Consider the following 22,364-nt stretch of genomic DNA (forward strand, 5'->3'; position numbering starts at 1 on the left):
AGTTACATAGTGCTGTGGGGCTGGGAGGGGAGAAGAGCAAAGGGAGCAAGTCAGGGCAATGCAGAAGGGAGTGGGAGATGAGGAAAAGTGGGGCTTAGTCTGGGAAGGCCTCTTGGAGGAGATGTGCCTTCAATAAGGCTTTGAAGGGAGGGAGAGTAATTGTCTCAGATTTGAAGAGGAAGGACATTCCAGGCCAGAGGTGGGACATGGGCTAGAGGTCGTTGGTGAGACAGGCAAGATTGAGGCACAGTGAGAAGGTTAGTACTAAAGGAGCAAAGTGTGCGGGCTGGGTGTTAGGAGAGAAGCGAGGTGAGATAGGAGGGGGCAAGGTGGTGGAGTCCTTTAAAGCCAATTGTGAGGAGTGTTAGTTTGTTTTGGAGGTGGATGGGCAACCAGTGGAGTTTACTGAGGAGCAGGGTGACATGTCCTGAATGTTTCTGGAGAAAAATGATCTGGGCAGCAGGGTGAAGTATGGACTCGAGTGGGTCGAGACTAGAGGCTGGGATGTCAGCAAGGGGGCTGATGCAGTAATCCAGGCAGCATAGGATGAGTGATTATACCCTCAGCAGACTATATCAAATTGCCCAGGTTAAAGTCTGATCCACTGAAGAATTAACCTGAGTTCTCAAGGGAATGCTAACATTCCATCCACGGTCTGGCTGTTAATTGTCTCTGTATTCACAGCTTTTTTTTTTAGCACCATTGTTCGATACTTCCGCATCACATTTCATTTTCTCTCTGTTGGGGGATATAAACATGTAATATGCTAAAAAGCATTTAAACTCTGTGGTAAAATGCTGATCTGTGCTATGAACACACCAAGTCCACTGGGATTTTCACTCACAGCAAACAGGAGGCAAATGCTAAACATCCTCATTTTTGTTTATTGAATTGCACCTGGCCAGGGTGCACAAATCTGGGAGAATGATTGACACGCTGACTTTAAAGCAGCATTTAGCCAAAGAGGCCATTGTATTCATTACAGGCTTAATCTTTTTAAAGCAAAACATGCTATGTTTCATGAAATCTATATTGCCAATTTTTGCAGGTGTGTGATTCCTGGATGCGACCTCTACAGTCCCATGACTATCTTTACATGACTGTTTCAGCAAATAAAACTATAAAAATTAAGAATGGAATCGGCTAGAAGGGCAAAAGTATCAAAAATGTCTAGCTTATAAATCCATCCCTGTAGACTGTAAACTTCCTGTAGGCAGGGAACGTGCCCACCCTCTCTAATGTATTGCACCTCCGAAGTGCACAGTATAGTGCTCTCCACTCAGGAGGTGCTCAATAAATCCTATGGATTGACTGTGCATTGCCTGGATGTTGGCTGGGTCAATCAATGGAGAGAGTTGGACAGTTGTCTTTCCTGCTCTTCTATATGGCCTCAAAAGAAGCAGCATGCTTAGTGGAAAGAGTATGGGTTTGGAAGTCAGAGGTCGTGGGTTCTAATCCCAGCTCTGCCACTTATTGGTTGTGTGACTTTGGGCAAGTCACTTAACTTCTCTCTGCCTCAGTTACCTCATCTCTAAAATGGGAATTAAGACTGGGAGCCCCACGTGGGACAACCTGATTACCTTGTATCTACCCTAGCGCTTAGAACAGTGCTTGGCACATAGTAAGCACTGAACAAATACCATTATTATTATATGGTTTCAATATGAGAAGCAGTGTGGCCTAAGAGAAAGTGCATGGGCCTGTGTATCAGGGGACCTGGGTTCTCAGCCTGGCTCTGCCACTTGTCTGTTGTGTGACCTTAGGCAAGTCATTTAACTTCTCTGTGCCTCAGTTTCACCATATGTGAAACGGGAACTCAATACCTTTCCTCCTTCCTATTTAGACTGTGAGTTTCATGTGGGACAGCGATGCCATCTGACCTGATTATCTTGTACCTACTCCAGTGCTTAGTACAGTGCTTGGCACATATGAAGTGCCACACATTATTTTTCTTGTCTCTGCCTTTCTGGCTGGGTTCAGCAAAGGGGTGAGCCAGGAGGAATGCAGGAAATCTCTCAGGGGCACAAATAGCCCCTTTGCCCCAGTAGAAGCAATAAGAAAGGGGAGAAGCAGTTTCAACTTCATTTCCCTCTCTCCTTCTGGAAAAATGCTTCATTGGAAAAGTCATCTGTCCAGGCAGGTGCAGCCCTTCCACTGGATAGGGAAATTGGTCTGGAGCAACCAGGAGGCCCAGTGTCCTGCATCCCTGGGTCATAAATTCCAACCTTTTTATGCTGCTTTTATGTAAAATGGGACTCAAGATTGTGAGCCTCATGAGGGACATGGACTGAATCCAACTCGATTACCTTGATCTACACCAGGGCTTAGAACAGTGCTTGGCACATAGTAAGGGCTTAACAAATACCATTATTATTACTATTATTATTATTTTCAGGGGTTCTGTGGGTGTGGGCTTTGTGGTGTAAGTGGTTCTTAAAGAGGATAGGCACAGATCCCTCCCAAAGTAGAGAAGCAGTGTAATCTAGTGGATAGAGCATGGGCCTGGGAGTCAGAAAGACCTGGGTTCTAATCCCAGCTTCACCACTTGTCTTCTGTGTGACCTTGGGCAAGTCACTTAACTTTCTGTGCTTCAGTTACCTCATCTGTAAAATGGGGGATTAAGACTGTGAGCCCCATGTGGGACATGGAACGTGTCCAACCCGATTAGCTTGTATCTACCCCAGTGCTTAGCTCAGTGCCTGGATCCTAGTAAGCACTTAGCAGATACCAGAAAAAAGTTGGGATCTGGACCCTAGAAAGCTTTGCACATCTTGGTAAGTGGGACTTTTGGCGGTTGCTTCTGCATGGGGGCAGCAGACCCTTATTACTGAAGGCATATCTCCTCCAAGAGGCCTTCCCTGACTAAGCCTTCCTTTCCTCTTCTCCCACTCCCTTTTATGTCACCCTAACCTGCTCCCTTTAGTCTTCCCCGCCCCGCCACACAGCCCCACAGCACTTATGTACATATCTGTAATTTATTTATTCATATTAATATCTGTCTCCCCCTCTATATTGTAAGCTCATTGTGGGCAGGGAATGTGCTTATTGTCATATTGTGCTCTCCCAAGCACTTAGTACAGTGCTCTGCACACAGTAAGCGCTCAATAAATATGACAATGAATCAATGGGTGGTGGGAGTAGCTGTGCATCCAAACCCTGGACCTCCCTTGCTTCCCACCTCTGCGGCCCTTCATAGTGGCCGTTTAATCAATCAATGGTGTCCTGTCCCTCCTGGAAAGCTGTTGCTGTGCAGGATAATGGAGGTAAGGGGGAAAAGAGCAGGTACTCAGGGCTCAAAGTTATTGATAACTATTACATCCAGGGTGACTATAATTTATGATCTGGCTGAAAAGTCTCCATTTGGAGGATTTCCCAGCTGTCCCATCCAATTATTGAAAAATCTCAGCAAAATCACAGTATAAGCTGCAGATCTCTCAATGGAACTGAAGATAACTCAGTGCTATCTTTGATTCTGAAGGTGCTGTTGTGATAGGAGTTTCCTAAGTCCCATTTTTGTCTCATGGTTGGAGTCCGAAGACCTTCACTCACTAGTCCAGGTAGAAGACATAGAGAACAGAACCCCATTCTCACACTAACTGGAGGAAACAAATTGGTCATCATGACATCATGAATGGGGGTCCCATTCTCTCCTGGACCCCCTTCAATCTGGCTTCCGTCCCCTCCACTCTACTGAGACTGCTCTCTCTAAGGTCACCCATGACCTCCTTCTTGCCAAATCCAATGGCTCCTACTCCATTCTAATCCTCCTTGACCTCTCTGCTGCCTTTGACACTGTCGACCATCCCCTCCTCCTCCATACCTTATCTCACCTTGGCTTCATGGACTCCGTCCTCTCCTGGTTCTCCTCTTATCTCTCTGGCTGGTCATTCTCGGTCTCCTTCGCTGGTGCCTCCTCCCCCTCCCATCCTTTAACTGTTGGAGTTCCTCAAGGGTCAGTTCTTGGCCCTCTTCTGTTCTCCATTTACACTCACTCCCTCGGTGAACTCATTCGCTCTCACGGCTTTGACTACCATCTCTACGCAGATGACACGCAGATCTACATCTCCGCCCCTGTCCTCTCCCCCTCCCTTCAGGCTCGCATCTCCTCCTGCCTCCGGGACGTCTCCACCTGGATGTCGGCCCACCACCTAAAACTCAACGTGAGCAAGACTGAGCTCATCTTCCCTCCCAAGCCCGGTCCTCTCCCAGACTTCCCTATCACCGTTGATGGCACGACCATCCTTCCCGTCTCTCAGGTCCGCAATCTCGGTGTCATCCTTGACTCGTCTCTCTCGTTCACCCCACACATCCTATCTGTTACCAAGACCTGCTGGTTTCACCTTTACAATATCACCAAGACCCGCCCTTTCCTCTCCACCCAAACGGCTACCTGACTGCTACGGGCTCTCGTTATTTCCCAGCTAGACTACTGTGTCAGCCTTCTCTCTGATCTCCCTTCCTCCTCTCTCGCCCCGCTCCAGTCTATTCTTCACTCCACTGCCCGGCTCATCTTCCTGCAGAAACGATCTGGGCATGTCACTCCCCTTCTTAAACACCTCCAGTGGTTGCCTATCAACCTCCGCTCCAAACAAAAATTCCTCACTCTAGGCTTCGAGGCTCTACATCACCTTGCCCCTTCCTACCTCTCCTCCCTTCTCTCTTTCTACCACCCACCCCGCACGCTCCGCTCCTCTGCCGCCCACCTCCTCACCGTCCCTCGGTCTCACCTATCCCGCCGTCGACCCCTGGGCCACGTCCTCCCGCGGTCCTGGAACGCCCTCCCTCCTCACCTCCGCCAAACTAATTATCTTCCCCTCTTCAAAACCCTACTTAAAACTCACCTCCTCCAAGAGGCGTTCCCAGACTGAGCTCCCCTTCTCCCTCTACTCCCTCTACCACCCCCCCTTCACCTCTCCACAGCTTAACCCTCTTTTTCCCCTATTTCCCTCTGCTCCTCCCCCTCTCCCTTCCCATCCCCTCAACACTGTACTTGTCCGCTCAACTGTATATATTTTCATTACCCTATTTATTTTGTTAATGAATTGTACATCGCCTTGATTCTATTTAGTTGCCATTGTTTTTACAAGATGTTCTTCCCCTTGACTCTATTTATTGCCATTGTTCTTGTCTGTCCGTCTCCCCTGATTAGACTGTAAGCCCGTCAAACCGCAGGGACTGTCTCTATCTGTTGCCGACTTGTTCATTCCAAGATCTTAGTACAGTGCTCTGCACATAGTAAGCGCTCAATAAATACTATTGAATGAATGAATGACACTGGGCCACTGTCATCAGATGTACCAGGTCTCTTACCATTCCTCTTTGGTCACTTTGACTCTACTTTTGTAGACAAAAATCTATACTTGGAGATTTACCCTTTGGGCATTTGTTATTTACCCCACTCTCAGCCCCACAGCACTTATGTACATATCTGTAAATTCTTTATATTAATATCAGTCTCTCCCTCTAGATTGTAAGCTTGTCGTGAGCAGGGAACGTCTACCAACTCTGTTGCATTGTACTCTCCCAAGTGCTTAGTACAGGGCTCTGCCCACGGTAAGTGCTCAGTGAATACCACTGATTGATTGACAAAGCTCCATGTGGTCAGGGAACATGCCTTGTGTTTCGGTTGTACTTTTCCAAGTGCTTAGTAGAGTGCATTACACTCAGTAGATACCCAATAGATTCCAATTACTACTATCCTACAGTGGTGAAAATTTCTGACCAAAGAACTACTTAGAATCTTTTGTGAGGTGGATCCGTCTAGCCAGAATCTTCAACAATAGGGAAGCAAAAACCAAAGGGACTACTATTCATTTATTCAATAGTATTTATTGCGTGCTTACTGTGTGCAGAGCACTCTACTAAGGGTTTGGGAGAGTACGATAAAAGAGTACAACAAACACATTCCCTGTCCACAACGACCTTACAGTCTAGAAGTGAGGAGACAGATATTAATATAAAAAAAATTACAGATATAGATGTAAATGCTGTGGGCTTGGAGAGGGGGAGAACAAAGGGAGCAAGTCAGGGAGACACAGAAAGGAGCGGGAGAAAAGGAAAGGGGGGGCTTAGTCAGAGGGGGCCTCCTGGAGGAGATGTGCCTTCAGTAAGGCTTTGAAGCGGGGGGAGAGTGACTGTCCACTGGATCTGAGGAGGGAAGGTTTTCCAGGCCAGAGGTAGGATATGGGCGAGGGATCGGTGGTGAAATAGGCGAGATTGAGGCACAGTGAGAAGGTTAGCACTGGAGGAGTGAAGTGTGTGGGCTGGGTTGTGGTAGGAGAGTAGTGAGGTGAGGTGGGGGGGGGGGGGGCAGGGTGATGCAGTGCTTTAAAGCCAATGGTGAGGAATTTTAGTTTGATGCAGAGGTGGATGGGCAACCACTGGAGATTTTTGAGGAATGGGGTGACATGTCCTGAACGTTTCTGTAGAAAAATGAACTGGTCGGCAGAGTGAAGTATGGACTGGAAGTGGGGAGTGATAGGAGGCTGGGAAGTCAGCAAGGAGGCTGATGGAGTAATCCAGGCGGTATAGGATGAGTGTTACCACGAAAACTACCTGCTGGTCCATGGCAGAATGGCATATCTTCAGCACAATGCTGCTATCATTTCAACCGTAGAGTTGAAGCAGCGTGGCTTAGTGGATAAAGCACAGTCCGGGAAATCAGAAGGACCTGGGCTCTAATCTCAGCATCACCATTTGTCTGCTGTGTGACCTTAGGCAAGTCACTTAACTTCTCTGTACCTCAGTTACCTCATCTGTAAAATGGTGATTAAAACTATGGGTCCCATGTGGGACATGGACTGTGTCCAAACTGATTATCTTGTATCTATCCGACTCTTAGAATAGTATCTGGCACATAGTCAGTGCTTAACAAATACCATAAAAAATAAACGAGTCCTACATGTAAGAACCTTTCTGTGCATTACAAAATGAGCTGTACCCCTGCCCACCTACTTGCTTCTGGCACATGCAGTAACAAGTGAGTGTATTTCAAGACTGAGGCTGTAGTTCTTGTTACTGTTACCTCCAGCCTGGATTACTACATTGGCCTTCTTACTGGTCTCTCTGCATCCCCTCTTTTTCAGTCAACCTACATTCATGTGCCTGAATCATCTTCCTAAAATGACATTCAGAATGCATCACTCCCCTCCTCCTCAAAAGCATCCAAATATTCCCCTAACTGAAGGAGTCGCTCAAGGCTCAGTTCTGTGTCCTCTTCTATTCTCTATTTACACCCATTTCCTTGGGGAACTCATTCAGTCACTGGTATGGCTTCACCTATCATCTCTACACAGGTGATTCCCAAATCTACTTCTCCAGCCCTGACATTTCTCTTGCATTTCCTTCTGCCATCAGGACTTCTCTACTTGCGTGCCCTGCTGATACCTCAAATTTTACATACTCAGAACAAAACTCCTCATCTTTCCACCCAAATCTTGTTCTCCCCCACTCTTTCCCACACCACTGTAGACAATACCACCATCCTCCCTGTCTCACAAGCCCATAACCTTGGCATTATCCTCAACTCCTCTCTCTTATTCAACCCACATATTCAGAATGCCACCAACTCCATTGGTTCTACCTTTGCAACGTCTCTAGAATCTGCCCCTTCCTCTCCATCCAAGCTGCTACTATGGTGATTCAAGCACTTATCATATCCCACCTCAACTACTGTATCAGCCTCCTTGCTGACTTCCCTGGCTCCTGTCTCTCTGCTCCTCCAGCCCAGATCATTTTCCTAAAACAATACTCTGAGCACATCTCGAAAACCTCCAATGGTTGTCTAACCACCTCCACATCACACAGAAACTCCTTATGATCTGCTTCAAGGCACTCAATTAGCTCTCCCTCTCCTATCGTACCTCACTCATCTCCTACTACAACTCAGCCTGCACACTTTGCTCCTCTAACACCTATTCACTGGACCTCCATCTCGCCTTTCTCACCACTTGTATTTGCCTTCCCTTCTGTGCTATCTATGCATTTGGGTCTATACCCGTTAAACTCTTTGAAAAACTCCACCCCTAGCCCCATACCACTTATTTACGTATCCTTATACTCTGCAGCTTCCCCTATCTGTAATTTATTTTAATGTCTGTCTCCCCAATTAGATTGTAAGCTCCTTGTGGGAAGGGATCATGTCTACTAGCTTGATTGTATTGTACTCTAAGTGCTTAATACAGTGCTCAGTACAGAGTAAGCACTCAAAAAAATACCAACGACTGATTGACTGATAGAGCCACTGGCTATGTTCATCCAACAGAAATCCCTGATTATTGGATCCAAAGTTCTCCACCAAGGCTCTCCGTCTTGCATTTTGACTCTCATGCTACATATCAGATCTTCTGTCTCTTCAAGGCAATCTCCTAACTGTACCTCAGTCTTAACTCTCCCATCTCTGACTCACTGGGCATGCCCTTTTTATGGCATCAAACTCTTTTCCTAAAAGGCCACTTCCTCCAGGAAGCATTCCCCCTGAAATATCCATATCTCTGGTCATGTTCTCCCATCAATCAACCTTAGCACTTATGTTACCTATTGGTTAATTTGTTCCATTCATTTATTCATTGTTCAGTCCTTTGCTTACACTGTAGCTATGCTTTTCGTTTTGCTCCTATTATATACATATAATTTGTCTCCGGCTGCCTCCATTAGATTGAAAACTCCTCAAAGGCAGGGCCGTTCCTCTTCCTTCTGCTGTAGGTTCCCAAGCATCTAATACAGTTCAGTGCACATAGTGCGTGCCTAATAAATATTGATGATGTCAATGCTCATAGCCAATCAATCACATTTATTGAGCACTTACTGTATGCGGAGCACAGTGGATAGAGCATGGGCCTGGGAGTCAGAAGAACTTGGGTTCTAATCCCAGCTTTGCCACATAGCTGCTGTGTGACCTTGGGCAAGTCACTGCACTTCTCTGTGCCTCCTTTCCCTCATCTAAAAAATGGGGATTAAGACTGTGAGCCCCAAGTAGGACAGGGACTGTGTCCAACCTAATTTGCTTGTATCCACCCCAGCGCTTAGTTCAGTGCCTGGCACATAGTAAACACTTAACAAATACCAAAATTATTATTATTATAATTATTACTACTAACTGTTTGGGAGAGTATAGTATAACAGAGTCGGTAGACACTTTCCCTGACCATAACAAGCTTACAGTCTAGAATCTATGATAATAATGGCCTAACTCAGCTTTCCTTTTAGTGATGGGGAAAGCCCTTCAAATTTTGATGTCTTCAGTTATATCTTCCCAGCAGGAACACAATTGGCAGTAAACAACTGCCATTTCTATCAATTCCTGTACAAAGGTCCTCAGTTCTTGGAGCAGCCAAAACTTCTTGGTAGATACTAGAGCTGAACCATCTTCTGTCCTACAAAGATTCGCAGTTCAGGACTGAACATCTTGGGCCTGGCTACTTGGATGAGTTTTTCCTGTGATCAGAGGATACTGGCATATATGAGCTAAAGTCAGAACAGAAATTAAATCCAATATTCCTTTTCAGAAAGGGAAGTGAATGCTGCAAGAGTTGGCAGCATGGACCAGGTTCACAGAGATAAGGAGCTTATGGTTTTCAAACTCCAATTTCAGACTGCAATTTTCTTTGAATCAAACTGAATTATTCAAAAGGAAACATGTGGAAGGTTTAGGAGTAAATGACTTTGAAGGTTTTTCAAGTGATTTAAGCTTTCACTTTGCTTCTTCCATGGTATGTAGGGGTGTTGAGTGCCCTGCATCTCACCTTTATCATCACTAGGCCAGGACAGACTGTTAGATGCAGGAAAACTAACCATCACCTTTCACCTGCAAGCAAAGCTGGATTTCCTTTCTTCTGAAGCAGCATGTCACTGGGAGTCAGAGGACCTAGGTTCTAATCCCAGATTTGCCATTTGCCTGCTGTGTGACCTGGAGTAAGTCACTTAATTTTTCTGGGCCTCAGTTTCCTTATCTGTAAAATGGGGATTCAATACCTGTCCTCCCTCCCACTTAAAATGTGAGCCCCATGTGGGGCAGGGATGGTGTCCAACCTAGTCATCATCTTATATCTAACCCAGGTCTCGGTATAGTGCCGGGAACATAGCACTTAACAAATACTGAACAACTATTGTCAGAGCCGCTCCACGGGATATGCTGAGGGCCCCACAGGCACACATCACTACAAGGAGTTAAAATGACTCCACTTCCCTGACCCCTGGATACCCCAAGACTTCTTTTTTAGGTACAGCTTTGTGTATAGACCCAAAGGTACATGTCCTTGGTTGGAAAGAGCCAGACTCTTCTGCTCTAAGGACAGCTTAAACATTTCCCCTTCACCTTGTAAGCCTGTCAAAGGGCATCTGTCTGTTGCCGATTTGTACATTCCAAGCGCTTAGTACAGTGTTCTGCACATAGTAAGTGCTCAATAAATACTATTGAATGAACATAGGGGAAAAACGGAACTAATTTATCAGACAGATGATTTAAAAATTGAAATGCACTCGATACAAGCTTTCATACAGTTTAAAGAATGGTTTCTTTCTAATACATTTTCCTTAAAATGACTGAAATCCTGATTCTAACTCTTCACATCAAAAAGCTCCTCTTGGGACTTAACTGTGTAAGGAGAATAGAATTGAGCTCTAACTCCCTTTCAGAATCTTCTAACATTTCCATTATATGGAGATGAAAATTCAAGTCCTATGGTCGTGTCACCCTGGGACATATGGAACTAAGCTCAAGACTTGGGTCACCTCCCTTATTACATCACTGTCAGTAGTCGGACCGATTTAGCTCATTGGGGAGGTGGGGGTGGGGGGTAAAACCACAGACATCTGACAGAGAAGTCTGTCATCTTTGACTTCTCACTATCACTATTTTAACCATTACTTTCAGTCTGTTCCTAAATTCTGTTGCTTTTTTTTTGAGAGAGTGTGTGCACAAGGAATAAGACGTCTCTGGGAGACTTCACCCCTCTCAGGGTTGCACCTGGGGAGTTTCCAGTCCTCTACCAGTCTCGGCTAAGGGAGGGAGAGTCAGGCAGAGGCCTACCCATTCCATTCCTAGCTTGGCCAGTGGCTAGCGAGTGGAAGGCAATCTGCTACAAGTCAAAACTCACCCGTACTGGGCAGCAACGGCACAGGAGAGAGTTGAGGGTAAGATTCAAGTTTACTGCACGGAAGGTGACAATGTTAAATCACTTCCGTATCTTTATCAAGAAAACTCTATGGATACACTACCAGAACGACTGCAGATGGGAGAGATGTGTCTGTGGTGTCGCTATGGGTTGGAAACGACTCGACGGCATAAGACAAGACAAGGGTGACTTTAGCAACGGCAGCAAACACTGCTGTACCCTCGCCCATGCTGTAAGCCATTGTTAAGCATGGTACTTGGGTTGGTCTTAGTAATCAACTAATGAGTCGTATTTTTTGAGTGCTTACTGGGTGCAGAGAGCTGTACTAAGTGCTTGGGAGAGTACAGTATTACAGAGTTGGTAGACACAGTCCTTGCCCGCAAATTAAAGGTTGAGGTGCCTTTTTCTATTCTAGCCAAAACAGTGAAAGACTAAAATAAAATCAACACAAAACCTACAACATAAAAGAAAACCATATGAAAATGGACAAAGAACATGTTATGGGCAGGGCACGTGCCTACCAACTTTTTCATATTGTCATATTGTCCTCTCCCAAGTGCTTAGTACAGTGCTCTGCACACAGTAAGCCCTCAATAAATATTACCAATTGATTGAAAAGAAAACTAAGATTTAGCAGGCACAGATTACTTTGTTTGTTTATTCATTGGTCTTTCTTTACCAAAAGTACCTTTTGGATAATGAGGTACTTTTCACACCAGCCCTCCTCTCTACACTCTTGCACCCACAGTCAACCAATCAGTCAATCAATCGATCATTTGGTATTTGTTGAGCAGTTACTGTGTACAGAGCACTGTACTAAGCAGTTTGGAGAGTACAATCCTGCCTTATCCTATCTTGACTATTGCATATGTCTTCTTGCTGACCTCCCTGCCTTCTGTCTCTCCCCACTCCAGTCCATCCTTCCCTCTGCTGCATGGATCATTTTTCTAAAAAAAAGTTCAGTCCATGTCTCCTCACTCCTCAATAACCACCAGTGGCTGCCCAGCAAGCTCTGCATTGAACAGAAACTCCTTACCATCAGCTTTAAAGCACTCTATCAACTCACCTCCTATTACCTCACCTCGCTGATCTCCTACTACAGTTCAGTCCACACATTTCTTTCCTCTAGCACCAGCTTACACACTATGCCCTGATCTCGTATATTTCACCGTCAAACCCTTTCCCATATCCTCCCCCTAGCCTGGAACTCCCTCTCCCTCCATATATGCCAGATCCCCACTCTACCCACTTTCAAAGCCTTACTAAAGGTCACATCTCCTCCAAGAGGCCTTCCCTGATTAATCCCTCTTTTCCCCATCTCCCTCTCCCATCTGTGTCACCTATGCACTTGGATCTGTGACCTTTGGGCATTTGCTATTCACCCCACTCTCAACCCCACAGCACTTATGCACATATCTATAAATTATATAGCAAACATTCTTTATTCATATTAATGTCTGTCTTCCCTTCTAGAGGCTAAGGTCACTGTAGGCAGTGTCTACCCACTCTAATGTGTTGTACTCTCCCAAGTGTTTAGTACGGTGGTCTGCCAACCGTAAGCACTCAATAAATACCACTGATCATAATACAGTACTAAAGAGGTAGCAGACAGGTTCCCTACCCAGAAGGAGCACTCTCCCAAAGAATGCAACTAGCAGTCCTTTTAATGAGCCTAACCAACCCTTCTTTATTCCTCTCCACCATCACCAGGCTATGGGAGAGCCCTCTCATCGGGTGTACAGCCTGCAGGAACTCCTCAATTTTGTCTGAAGCCATGAGAGACTTCAAAGAGCTACCTGAGAAAATACTGCTTAGCCTGTCTTTAAGAAAAGTAGCTCTTGGATACTGGGCTCAGTCCTTTCATCCAAGCTCATCTTTCCCATTGCCCTACTGTGCCCTTTTCTCCCCAAGATACTATTCAGTAAAAAAAGCGCCTGAATGATCTACATGAATGGCTTTTAAGGATCATCTTTCTTTTTAAATAATGCACCCTACACCCCTCAAACATACAATAGGCTTTTTCTTAACTAGTATGGTTGGCAAAAGAAATAATTTCCATATAAACGTAAATTAAATTAAGTATGGATCTATCTTTCTCCCTTCATATATATTTTGCTTCTTCCTATAAATGGTATAAATGTAGATATTTCCAATATGACTTCTAATAGTACTAATGCCAGTAATCAGATGACATTATTGTACATTACACCCCTTGTTTCCTCAACTCTATACTTGTCAGAGAATGCTTTTGTGAAGATGTTCCCTAATTTGGCTCTAGAGATACTAATGCAAAATGGTACATAAACATATTCATGAGCAGCTGCACAAATACATAAAGCCACAGTTTCCAATAAGTACAATGTGGGTACTAGAACCTTTTGAATTTGGTCCCAACAAATAACCATGGTTAGATTCCTGGAGGCTTACCTACAGGGAAAGCTCCAGCGGAATCCATTGGAGGACTACAAGAGTCCAGTGGGGAACGATTAACATGTTAATACTTACTCCTCCGACCCTTTCAAAGTGGTCCCCATCTTTGTCAAAATCTATCAGTTGTCCATTGAAAAACCAGGTAAACATGACATCCAGTGAGTGATCATGAGTGACCTGGCAGGGCAGGACAATGCTCTCTCCAACGGTAACATCCATACTGGAAGGTGGGACAATGACTCGTGTGGCGTCTACAAATGAAACAGAAAGCAGATCACATGTAAGGATTTCACTGATTTCAAAGAATGGATAAAATACCATGTCATTTATTGTAAGGAACAATGTGTAAACCTCAAAGAATTTGCAGTTTTAAATTCAGTTCAGACAACCACTTAAAGGACGAAAGAATATGAATATTTATATGAGCCTCTTTGAGTCTCAGAATTCAACTGGAAACTTTGAGATAAGCCGCTCCCTCATGGGATTCCTAGGGTGACTCGCTTCTCACCAGCCAGCACTAAAATGCATGAAGAGCCTCTTAAAAGGATCTTTACATGTCGGCTGCCAGGTCAGCTGGAAGGCAACACTTCAGATGCACAGCAACCAGAAAATTAATTCAAACGCATTGCAAACCTTTCCAGTGATAATGTAAGTTCAGACTTTGATTGGATTTTATCAGTAGGGAGTGGTGATGTCCCGTTATAGAGTAAACTCCACCTGTTATTCTTCATCTATATGAAGTTACAATAGGGCATCACTGTGACGAGGACCAGGTTGGATCCAATGAGGCTTTCTATACACTGAGGCTCAAGATCTCATCTACTTAGGAAGGTACATGGGTACGGGGAAATGTTCAGGGAGGAGATCCTGAAATAGAAGGGAAATGGCTGTTTGCTGGGATTGTAACAGCGCTCTCAGGGACAGGCAATGGACTGGAGAGGGGCCTCAGGCTAGACTTGGGTTGATGAATACAGGTCCATTTTAGACCTCCTCCAGCTGGGACTGAAGGGCAAAGTCTCCTGGGAAGTGCGGCCAATACGGTGCCACCACAAGTGCAAAAGAATTCCAGGAACAACGAAGGTCACATGCACCCAATAGATCTGATAGTCTCTGAAACCCATAGGGTCAATGAACAAATTCTGGCCCACCCCCCAGCCCAGCAAGGAGGCTAGGTCTTACTGATTTTGGCTGGAACATCACGTAAGGTATGGGTCCACCCTTCAGGTGTTGACACCACCCCCCCGTCCAAGATTTTGTTCTTTCATTGACCTGGGGGCAATCTTTTTATGGTATTTGTTACATGCTTACCATGTGCCAGACACTATAGTAAGCGTTGGAGTAGATACAAGGTAATCAGGTTGGACACTATGCCTGTCCCACATGGAGCTCCCAGTCTTAATCACCCATTTGACATATGAGGCAACTGAGGCCCAAAGAAGTGAAGTGACTTGCCCAAGGTCACAGAGCAGACAAGTGGTAGAGCCCAGATCAGAACCTAGGTCCTTCTGATTTCCAGACCCATGTTCCATCCACTAGACCACACTACTTCTCAATGAAATGGAAAAAAAATGAAAAAAATTCTCCATTTTACACAATAAAACATTGATTTAGCAGCCTGTGCATTCAATTGACCCCTACTTTGGAGTGGTGAGTAGGTTTAGCTCCGGAGGAATGCCCAAGCAGAGGCAAAGTAAACATACACTTCTCACCAACACATTCTCATACACGATACCTTTGCTGTCACAACCTATAAACCCAAACTTACCTAACTGCAGAAGGCAGGAATTCTATTTGCATCCTGAGTACCATCCAAACGTGGACTGAGGACTAAGGGGACAATTCAGCCCAACATATGCAAAACTGAAGTCGCAGCAGTAACCCCAGGCATATGTGCAGGTGAACTGACGCAAGTAAGAAACTAGCTCAATCCTTAAGCTCAAACATCCCAAAAATGTCGATAAGTCAAAAGTCCCCTTGGGGCCCTTTAAATATATTTAGACTCTTCATCATAAGACAATTGCTGTGAATCTAAGGTGTCACTGATCAACATCTCTGGCACCTCTCACCATAGCTGCAGTGGAGTAGGCAGAAACTGGGTCTGCCCTCCCATAGTACAGATCTCCCCATCAATGGGGCTCTGGGGTGTGAGGTGGAGTGCTTTCAAGACTGCGGTCCTTCCCATCTTCCTCTCTGTCAACCCTAGTCAGGGAGAAGACCTGTCTTGCTGCAGCAGCAAGACGATGGTGGTATTCATTAAGCACTTACTATGTGCCAAGCACTGTTCTAAGCACTGAAGTAGATACAAAATAATGGGGTTGGACACAGTCCCTGTCCCACATGGAGCTCACAGCCTTAATCCCTATTTTACAAATGAGGGACCCAAGGCCCAGAGAAGTTAAGTGACTTGCCCAATGTCACACAGCAGACATGTGGCAGAGCTGGGATTAGAATTCACAGCCTCTGACTTCCAGGCCCATGCTCTTTCCACTAGGCCATGATCTTCCCAACATTCCATAATTTATTCATTTATATTCATGTCTGTCTCTCCCTCTAGACTGTGAGCTCGTTGAGCACAGGGAATGTGTCTACCAACTCTCTTATATTAGACTCTTCCAAGAGCTTAGAACAGTGCTCTGCACACAGTAAGGGAGCAATAAATACGATTGACTGATTGATTGATTGATTTGAAATTTGACGAAGGCTCTGACTGTTCAGCTGGGGCCTAGTCCCTCCCAACGGAAAGGTTCTGCCCATTTTTTGCTGTGATTGTTACTGAACTCTTGTTTTTAAAATGAATTTTCCCAGTTATTTCTTTCCCAGTGTGTGTGTCATCTCTCTCACTTTTAGATTGTGAGTTCCTTAAGCTCCCCTGAGATGACCTGCCCAAGGTCATCCCAGCTCTGCCATGTGCTAGCTGTGTGACCTTGGGCAAGTCACTTAAATTCTCTGTGGCTCAGTTTCCACATCTGTAAAATGGGGACTAAATCTAACTCCCTCCTACTTAGACTACAAGCGCCACAGGGGACAGGCACTCTGTCCGACCCGATTATAGCTTGCATCTATGCCAGCTCTTAGTACAGGACTTGGCACAGAGTAAGCACTTAACAAATACCACGATCATTATTACTGATAGTATTATTCAGGGATCATATCCGATTCAGTACCTTTGTACCGTTCCTCAATGCTTAGAAAAGTGCTTGGAACAAAGTAAGCACTGAACAAATGCCAGAAATAAAAATAAAGGAAATCACAACATACTTGAAATGTAGGAAACATCAAACCACCGATTTCCATTTATAATTAACAATTCTTTCCCGAAAAATCTTCAACTCTTTAGGTACTTCCAGGAATACTGGAAACATTTTTATTACCAAGGAACTGGACACTCAGATAATAATGATTCATTCCCTAAATCAAGTACTGCCCTAGTAGAGTTCCTGTACTAGCATCTGCTAATGCATTGGCTTAGCATTTGTGTGATCCATGTACTGGGTACTAAAACAGCAACGATCGATGCAAAACAAGTAATGTATTGTATAGACACCAGAGAGTTTTTCTTGCAAATATAGGAGATTAAACTAAAGAAGTTCAAAACCTCATCAGTTATTTGGCTTTCTTCAGTAGTAGATGGACCCAGTTTTGCTGTTCCATGTGCTATGAATTCTGATATTTTCCACATTATTAATTCATTTACATTTAAACACAAATATCATATACAAACATAAGGCATCTCACAAAACAAGACCTACCCTCCTTTTTTTGGTGTAAGTTCAGAAATAGAGCAGAACTTGCTTTTACATTCTCTGCCATGGAGAATCATATCCCTACCTCTCTTCTACACATGCAACTCTCAAAGGCAATTCAAATGTGTGGGGGGGGAGGAGAACTGAGTAGGCTTTGGTTGTAATTAAATAGTAATAATAATTGTGGTATTTGTTAAGTGCTTACTATGTGCCAGGCACTGTACTAAGTGCTGGGGTAGATGCAAGTTAATCAGGTTGGACACAGTCCACGTCCCACATGGGACTCACAGTCTTAATACCCATTTTACAGATGAAAGAACTGAGGCACAGAGAATTGTGAGGCATAGACTTGCCCAAGGTTACACAGCAGACAAGTGGCAGAGCCAGGATTAGAACCCAGGGCCTTTTGACTCCCAGCCCTGTGGTCTATCCACGAGGCTATGCTTCAAATAGCAACAATAAGTAGGATCAACACAATCCCAACCTTTCTTGCCAGCAGTTTGACTGTTCTTTATATATTCACAAATTTCAAGCACAGATGTGTTGATATAGTAACACAGTCCTTGTTGCATGTTTATACAGCTACTACTTGTCACAGGTCAAAGAATATTTATTTTCCTGCCTATGATGAATTGATGACATCTGTTCAGACACTTTGCTTCAAAAATCACTGTAATTATGCAAAAGGCACCATTTTGAATACACATGTTAATGCCTGCGTTATTATACACGTATGTTAGGAAAATCACTCATTACAAACCTTTTTTGATGTACATCTTCACTTTCTTATTAGAAATGCCTTAAGACTTAGATGTTCTGCTCAATATAAGCACAGATAATTGCTGGATAAATGTTAACAGTAAGAAATAAGTCTACTATGTGATGACAAACACTTAATACAGTGCTCTGCACACAGTAAGCACTCAATAAATACGATTGAATGAATGACAAGAATATGTCTACCTTCACAGTGAGCTTGATTCTCCCTTAGTGATTTAGGGGGGTAGTAACATCCTTAAGCAGGGTTGGGGGTGATGGAGGGGGGATGTGGGAGGAGAAGAATGTCCTCCTATTCCATTCTCTGATTCTTTCTTTGAGAAGCAACGTGGCCTAGTGGATATTCATCCATTCATTCATTCACTCATTTGTATTTATTGATCACTTATTAATCACAGAGCACTGTACTAAGCACTTGGGAAAGTACAGTGCAGCAATAGACAATCACATTCCCTGCTCACAATGAGCTTACAGTCTACAGATGGGGAAACAGACTTCAATACAAATAAATAAAATTACAGATAAGTACATTTAGTGCTGTGGGGTTGGCGGGGGTCGGGGGAGAGCAAAGAGAGCAAGTCAGGGAGATGCAGAGGGGAGTGAGAGATGAGGAAAAGTGGGGTTTAGTCTGGGAAGGCTTCTTGGAGGAGCTGTGCCTTCAATAAGGCTTTGAAGGGGGGAAGAGTAATTGCCTGTCAGATTTGAGGAGGAAGGGCATTCCAGGCCAGAGGCAGGACATGAGCCAGGATGGGGGGTTGGTGGCGAGACAGGTGAGATTGAGGCACAGTGAGAAGGTTAGCACTAGAGGAGTGAAGTGTTTGGGCCTGGGAGTCAGAAAGACCTTGGTTCTGATCCTGGCTCCACCACTTGTCTGCTCTATGGCATTGGGCAAGTCATTTCAGTTCTCTCTGTCTCAGTTCCCTCATCTGTAAAATAAGGATGAAGACTGTGAGCCCCATGTGGGATGTGGACTGTGTCCAACCTGATTAACTTGAATCTACCCCAGTACTTAGTATAGTGCCTGGCACTTAGTAAGCTCTTAGCAAATACCATACGTTTCATTACATTTCATTTTTCCATGTGGCCATGTAGGTTGTTCTACATGCTAAAAAAAGAAGTGATTTTGGAGGGATGGGGCAGCAGTTCAAGAAAGGACGGCAGAAGACAAATGCTACAGAACTGCTCTCAACAATGTCCTTCCCGCCTTTGTCCAGGATCTCAAATTAGACTGACTGCTTGGAGGTGGTCATAACTGCCTGCAGGAGTGGGAGAAACTTTACCTCATAAGTCCAATAAATCGGTGGTATTTATCGAGCACTTACGGGGCTCAGAGCACTGTACTAAGAACTTGGGAGAGTACACTATAACAGCCCTTGTGGACAGGTTCCCGGCCCACAACTACCTGACAGTCTAAAGGGCATCCTTGCTGAGGTTGTTGCCAGCCAGCAATCCCTGAACAAAAGGAAGAATTGGGATAATAATGATGGTATTCGTTAAGCGTTTGCAATGTGCCAAGCACTTTTCTAAGCCCTGTGGTAGATACAAGGTAATCAGGTTGTCCCACATGGGGCTCACAGTCTTTATCCCCATTTTACAGATGAGGTAACTGAGGTGCAGAGAAGTTAAGTGACTTGCCCAAAGTCACTCAGCTGACAAGTAGCAGATCAGTCCTCAACCTGGGTAGGCATCTTTAAATCCTAGTTTGCGGGTCTTCCTCCTTATCTCACAGTGCCAACCAAATTTATTTCATGTCAATCAGGAAGCTGGTTGGACGAGTTTTCTGTTCAGTGTGCACATTCAACTTCTCTAAAGTGACATGTTCCTTCAGGGTGATCAGTCAGAGGGTGGCCTCATTAGTGGCTGCAGTAAGAGCAGGCCAGCATAAAGCAAGAGTTCTTTATCTTGGATGGGTTCAGTTTGATTTGCGATGGAAAAGAATTCCATAGCCAGAAGTAATCCCGAAAACAGGCTCTTTATCATCATCATCATCACTATCATCAGCAGTATTTACTGAGGGCAGTTTTGCAGGATGCACGATACCAAATACTACAGGAAGTTTCAAGAGAACTATGAAACCAAGTCTCATAACCCTCAAGGAGTTACAATCTAATCCAGGTGACAAGCAAACTCTGAAAAAGGAATAAACACAGCTACGTACATGCTTAGGATACAGAGGTTGATTGTGTGATGAGGTTAGCAGAGAATGAGTCGGGGAAGACTTCTTGTAGGATCTGGGTTTTGAGTAGAGTTTTGAAGGAGGGGAAGGATACAGTTTGGTGAGGTGTTATGAGAGTTGACAATGGCCATTATTAAATGATGCGGTGGAATTTGGAGAGAATGAGCCAGGCTCACCTTTGATGACTGTGCCATAGTTCCAGGACTCCAACGTCTAGATTACATTGAGAATTTGATGGGTAGTAACCAAAAGGGATAAAAGTGTATCTCTTGGACTGTGATATATATGGAATGCAGGAGTCGACCATTTTCATCTTCCTCAGTAATAACATTTAGACAGACTTTAAAAAAAGGGGGTGGCATATGATCTTATTTTATTGAGTGCCACCAGTGAGAGATGTGTACATTAACATGCCCAGGTTTCTAAGCAAGGAGTAGAAAAGGCTGGGTACCATTATTAGTTTGGAGCCCTAGATAATTCTGTGACAAACTGACCCAATCCAAACAGCTTCCACATTGATCCAAGTACTTATCATCTACTGCCTTGACTACTGCATCAAACTTCTCAGTAACCTCCCTACTTCCTGTCTCTCCCCTCTCCAGTCCATACTTCATTCTGTTGCCTGGGTTATTTTTCTACAAAACATGTTCAGGCCATGTCACCCCACTCCTCAAGAACTTTCAGTAGTTGCCCATCCACTTCCACATCAAACAGAAACTCCTTACCTCTGGATTTAAAGCACTCAATCATCTCACCCCCTCTTACCTTACCCTACTGATATCCTACTACAACTCCACCCACATACTTCATTCAATCAATCAATCATATTTATTGAACACTTACTGTGTGCAAAGCTGTACTAAGGGCTTGGGGGAGTACAAACTAAGGAAGTTGGTAGACACATTTCTTGCCCACGATGAGTTTACAGTCCTCTAACATCAACCTACTCACTGCCCTTCAACCTTGTCTATCCCACTGCTGACCCCTTGCCTACATCCTCCCTCAGGCCTGGAACTCCCTCCCTCTTCACATGTGACATACCACCACTCTCCCCACCTTCAAAGCCTTAAAAAAAATCACATACTCCAATAGACCTCTCCCAAATAATCCCTCGTTCTCCTAGCCCCTCTCTGTTCTGCAATGCATCGCCTATGCACTTGAATCTGTCCCCCACCTTTAAGCATTTGATATCTAACCCATCCTCAGTCCCACAGAACTCTCTGCCTCTCTAGACTATAAGCTCCTTGTGGGTAGGAAACATATATACCAATTGCATAGTACTGTATTCTCCCAAGTGCTTAATACAGTGATTTGCACAGTAAATCCTCAATAAATACCACTGATTAATTGACTCTCAGGAATCAGCAATTTTCTTATCATCCCAGGTGGAAATATGAGGCTGAGGCCCCTGGCTTCATGGGCTTTGTACAAGTCTGAGAGGGATGTAAGAGCAGATGAAGTAGAAAAAAGAGAGGCAAGGCCAGCAGAGTGGTTGTTCTAAAGAGAAAAGCCTCGATTGCCCTCCCTGCTCCTAACACTAGGAAGCTGTATTCCCCTTCCTGGCTTCTCCTGGGATTGCTCCTCTCTAGGAGCCAACTTGTCACTGAAAATCTTGGGTTCTTGATGAGGGCTCATCAAGAACCCTATAGGCATGATATACGACTTCCCCATTGCTGGTCTTGCAGAAGCATACCCCATTTTGGTAGCATGGACCAAGAGCTGAAAGTAAGGGAAGTAGAATGTATCATCTTTGGGGTGGAAGCATCTTTGGTTAACTGCTGGGTAGAGAAATCTTTGTCTCCTTATCAGTACCAGGAGTATGGATTGAGCATGTACTCTGGGTAGAGCACTGTACTAGACGGTTGGGGCTCTTCAGAAGAAGTAAAAGAGGTGCTCTTTGTGCTTGAGGAACAACACTGAATGGGATAAGGCCCCTCCGCATGGTTGGGTGGCTACTAAGTTTGAAAGGAAAGTTTGGTGGGGTTTTCTGGGCGATGCCCTAGGTCTTCTCAATGTCGATTTAGTGCTGCCCTTGTCCCTCACTACTGGATATCATTCAGCTGAGCCCAGATCTTTTAGCTACTGAGCCAACAGTGCCTCCATGACAAGATGCTTTTCAGGTGG

At 44.6% G+C, this 22,364-nt stretch overlaps 1 protein-coding gene and 1 non-coding gene across 5 annotated transcripts in view; one reads left to right on the forward strand and one right to left on the reverse strand.

Moving 5' to 3' along the window:
• Positions 1-22,364, reverse strand: part of CNTN4 (contactin 4) — an 893,626-nt gene that overhangs the window by 32,657 nt on the left and 838,605 nt on the right. For all 4 annotated transcript variants that reach the window (XM_029051523.2, XM_029051520.2, XM_029051519.2 and 1 more), the window contains one exon: positions 13,620-13,795. In XM_029051523.2, the coding sequence (XP_028907356.1) occupies positions 13,620-13,795 (176 nt within the window). The remainder of the gene's footprint in view (positions 1-13,619; positions 13,796-22,364) is intronic.
• Positions 10,949-11,086, forward strand: LOC114806817. Its single transcript, XR_003754875.1, has one exon. It is a non-coding gene; the product is annotated as a small nucleolar RNA SNORA7 (small nucleolar RNA).

The sequence above is a fragment of the Ornithorhynchus anatinus genome, chromosome X1, assembly GCF_004115215.2.
Source record: "Ornithorhynchus anatinus isolate Pmale09 chromosome X1, mOrnAna1.pri.v4, whole genome shotgun sequence".
NCBI classification, from domain to species: Eukaryota; Metazoa; Chordata; class Mammalia; order Monotremata; family Ornithorhynchidae; genus Ornithorhynchus; species Ornithorhynchus anatinus.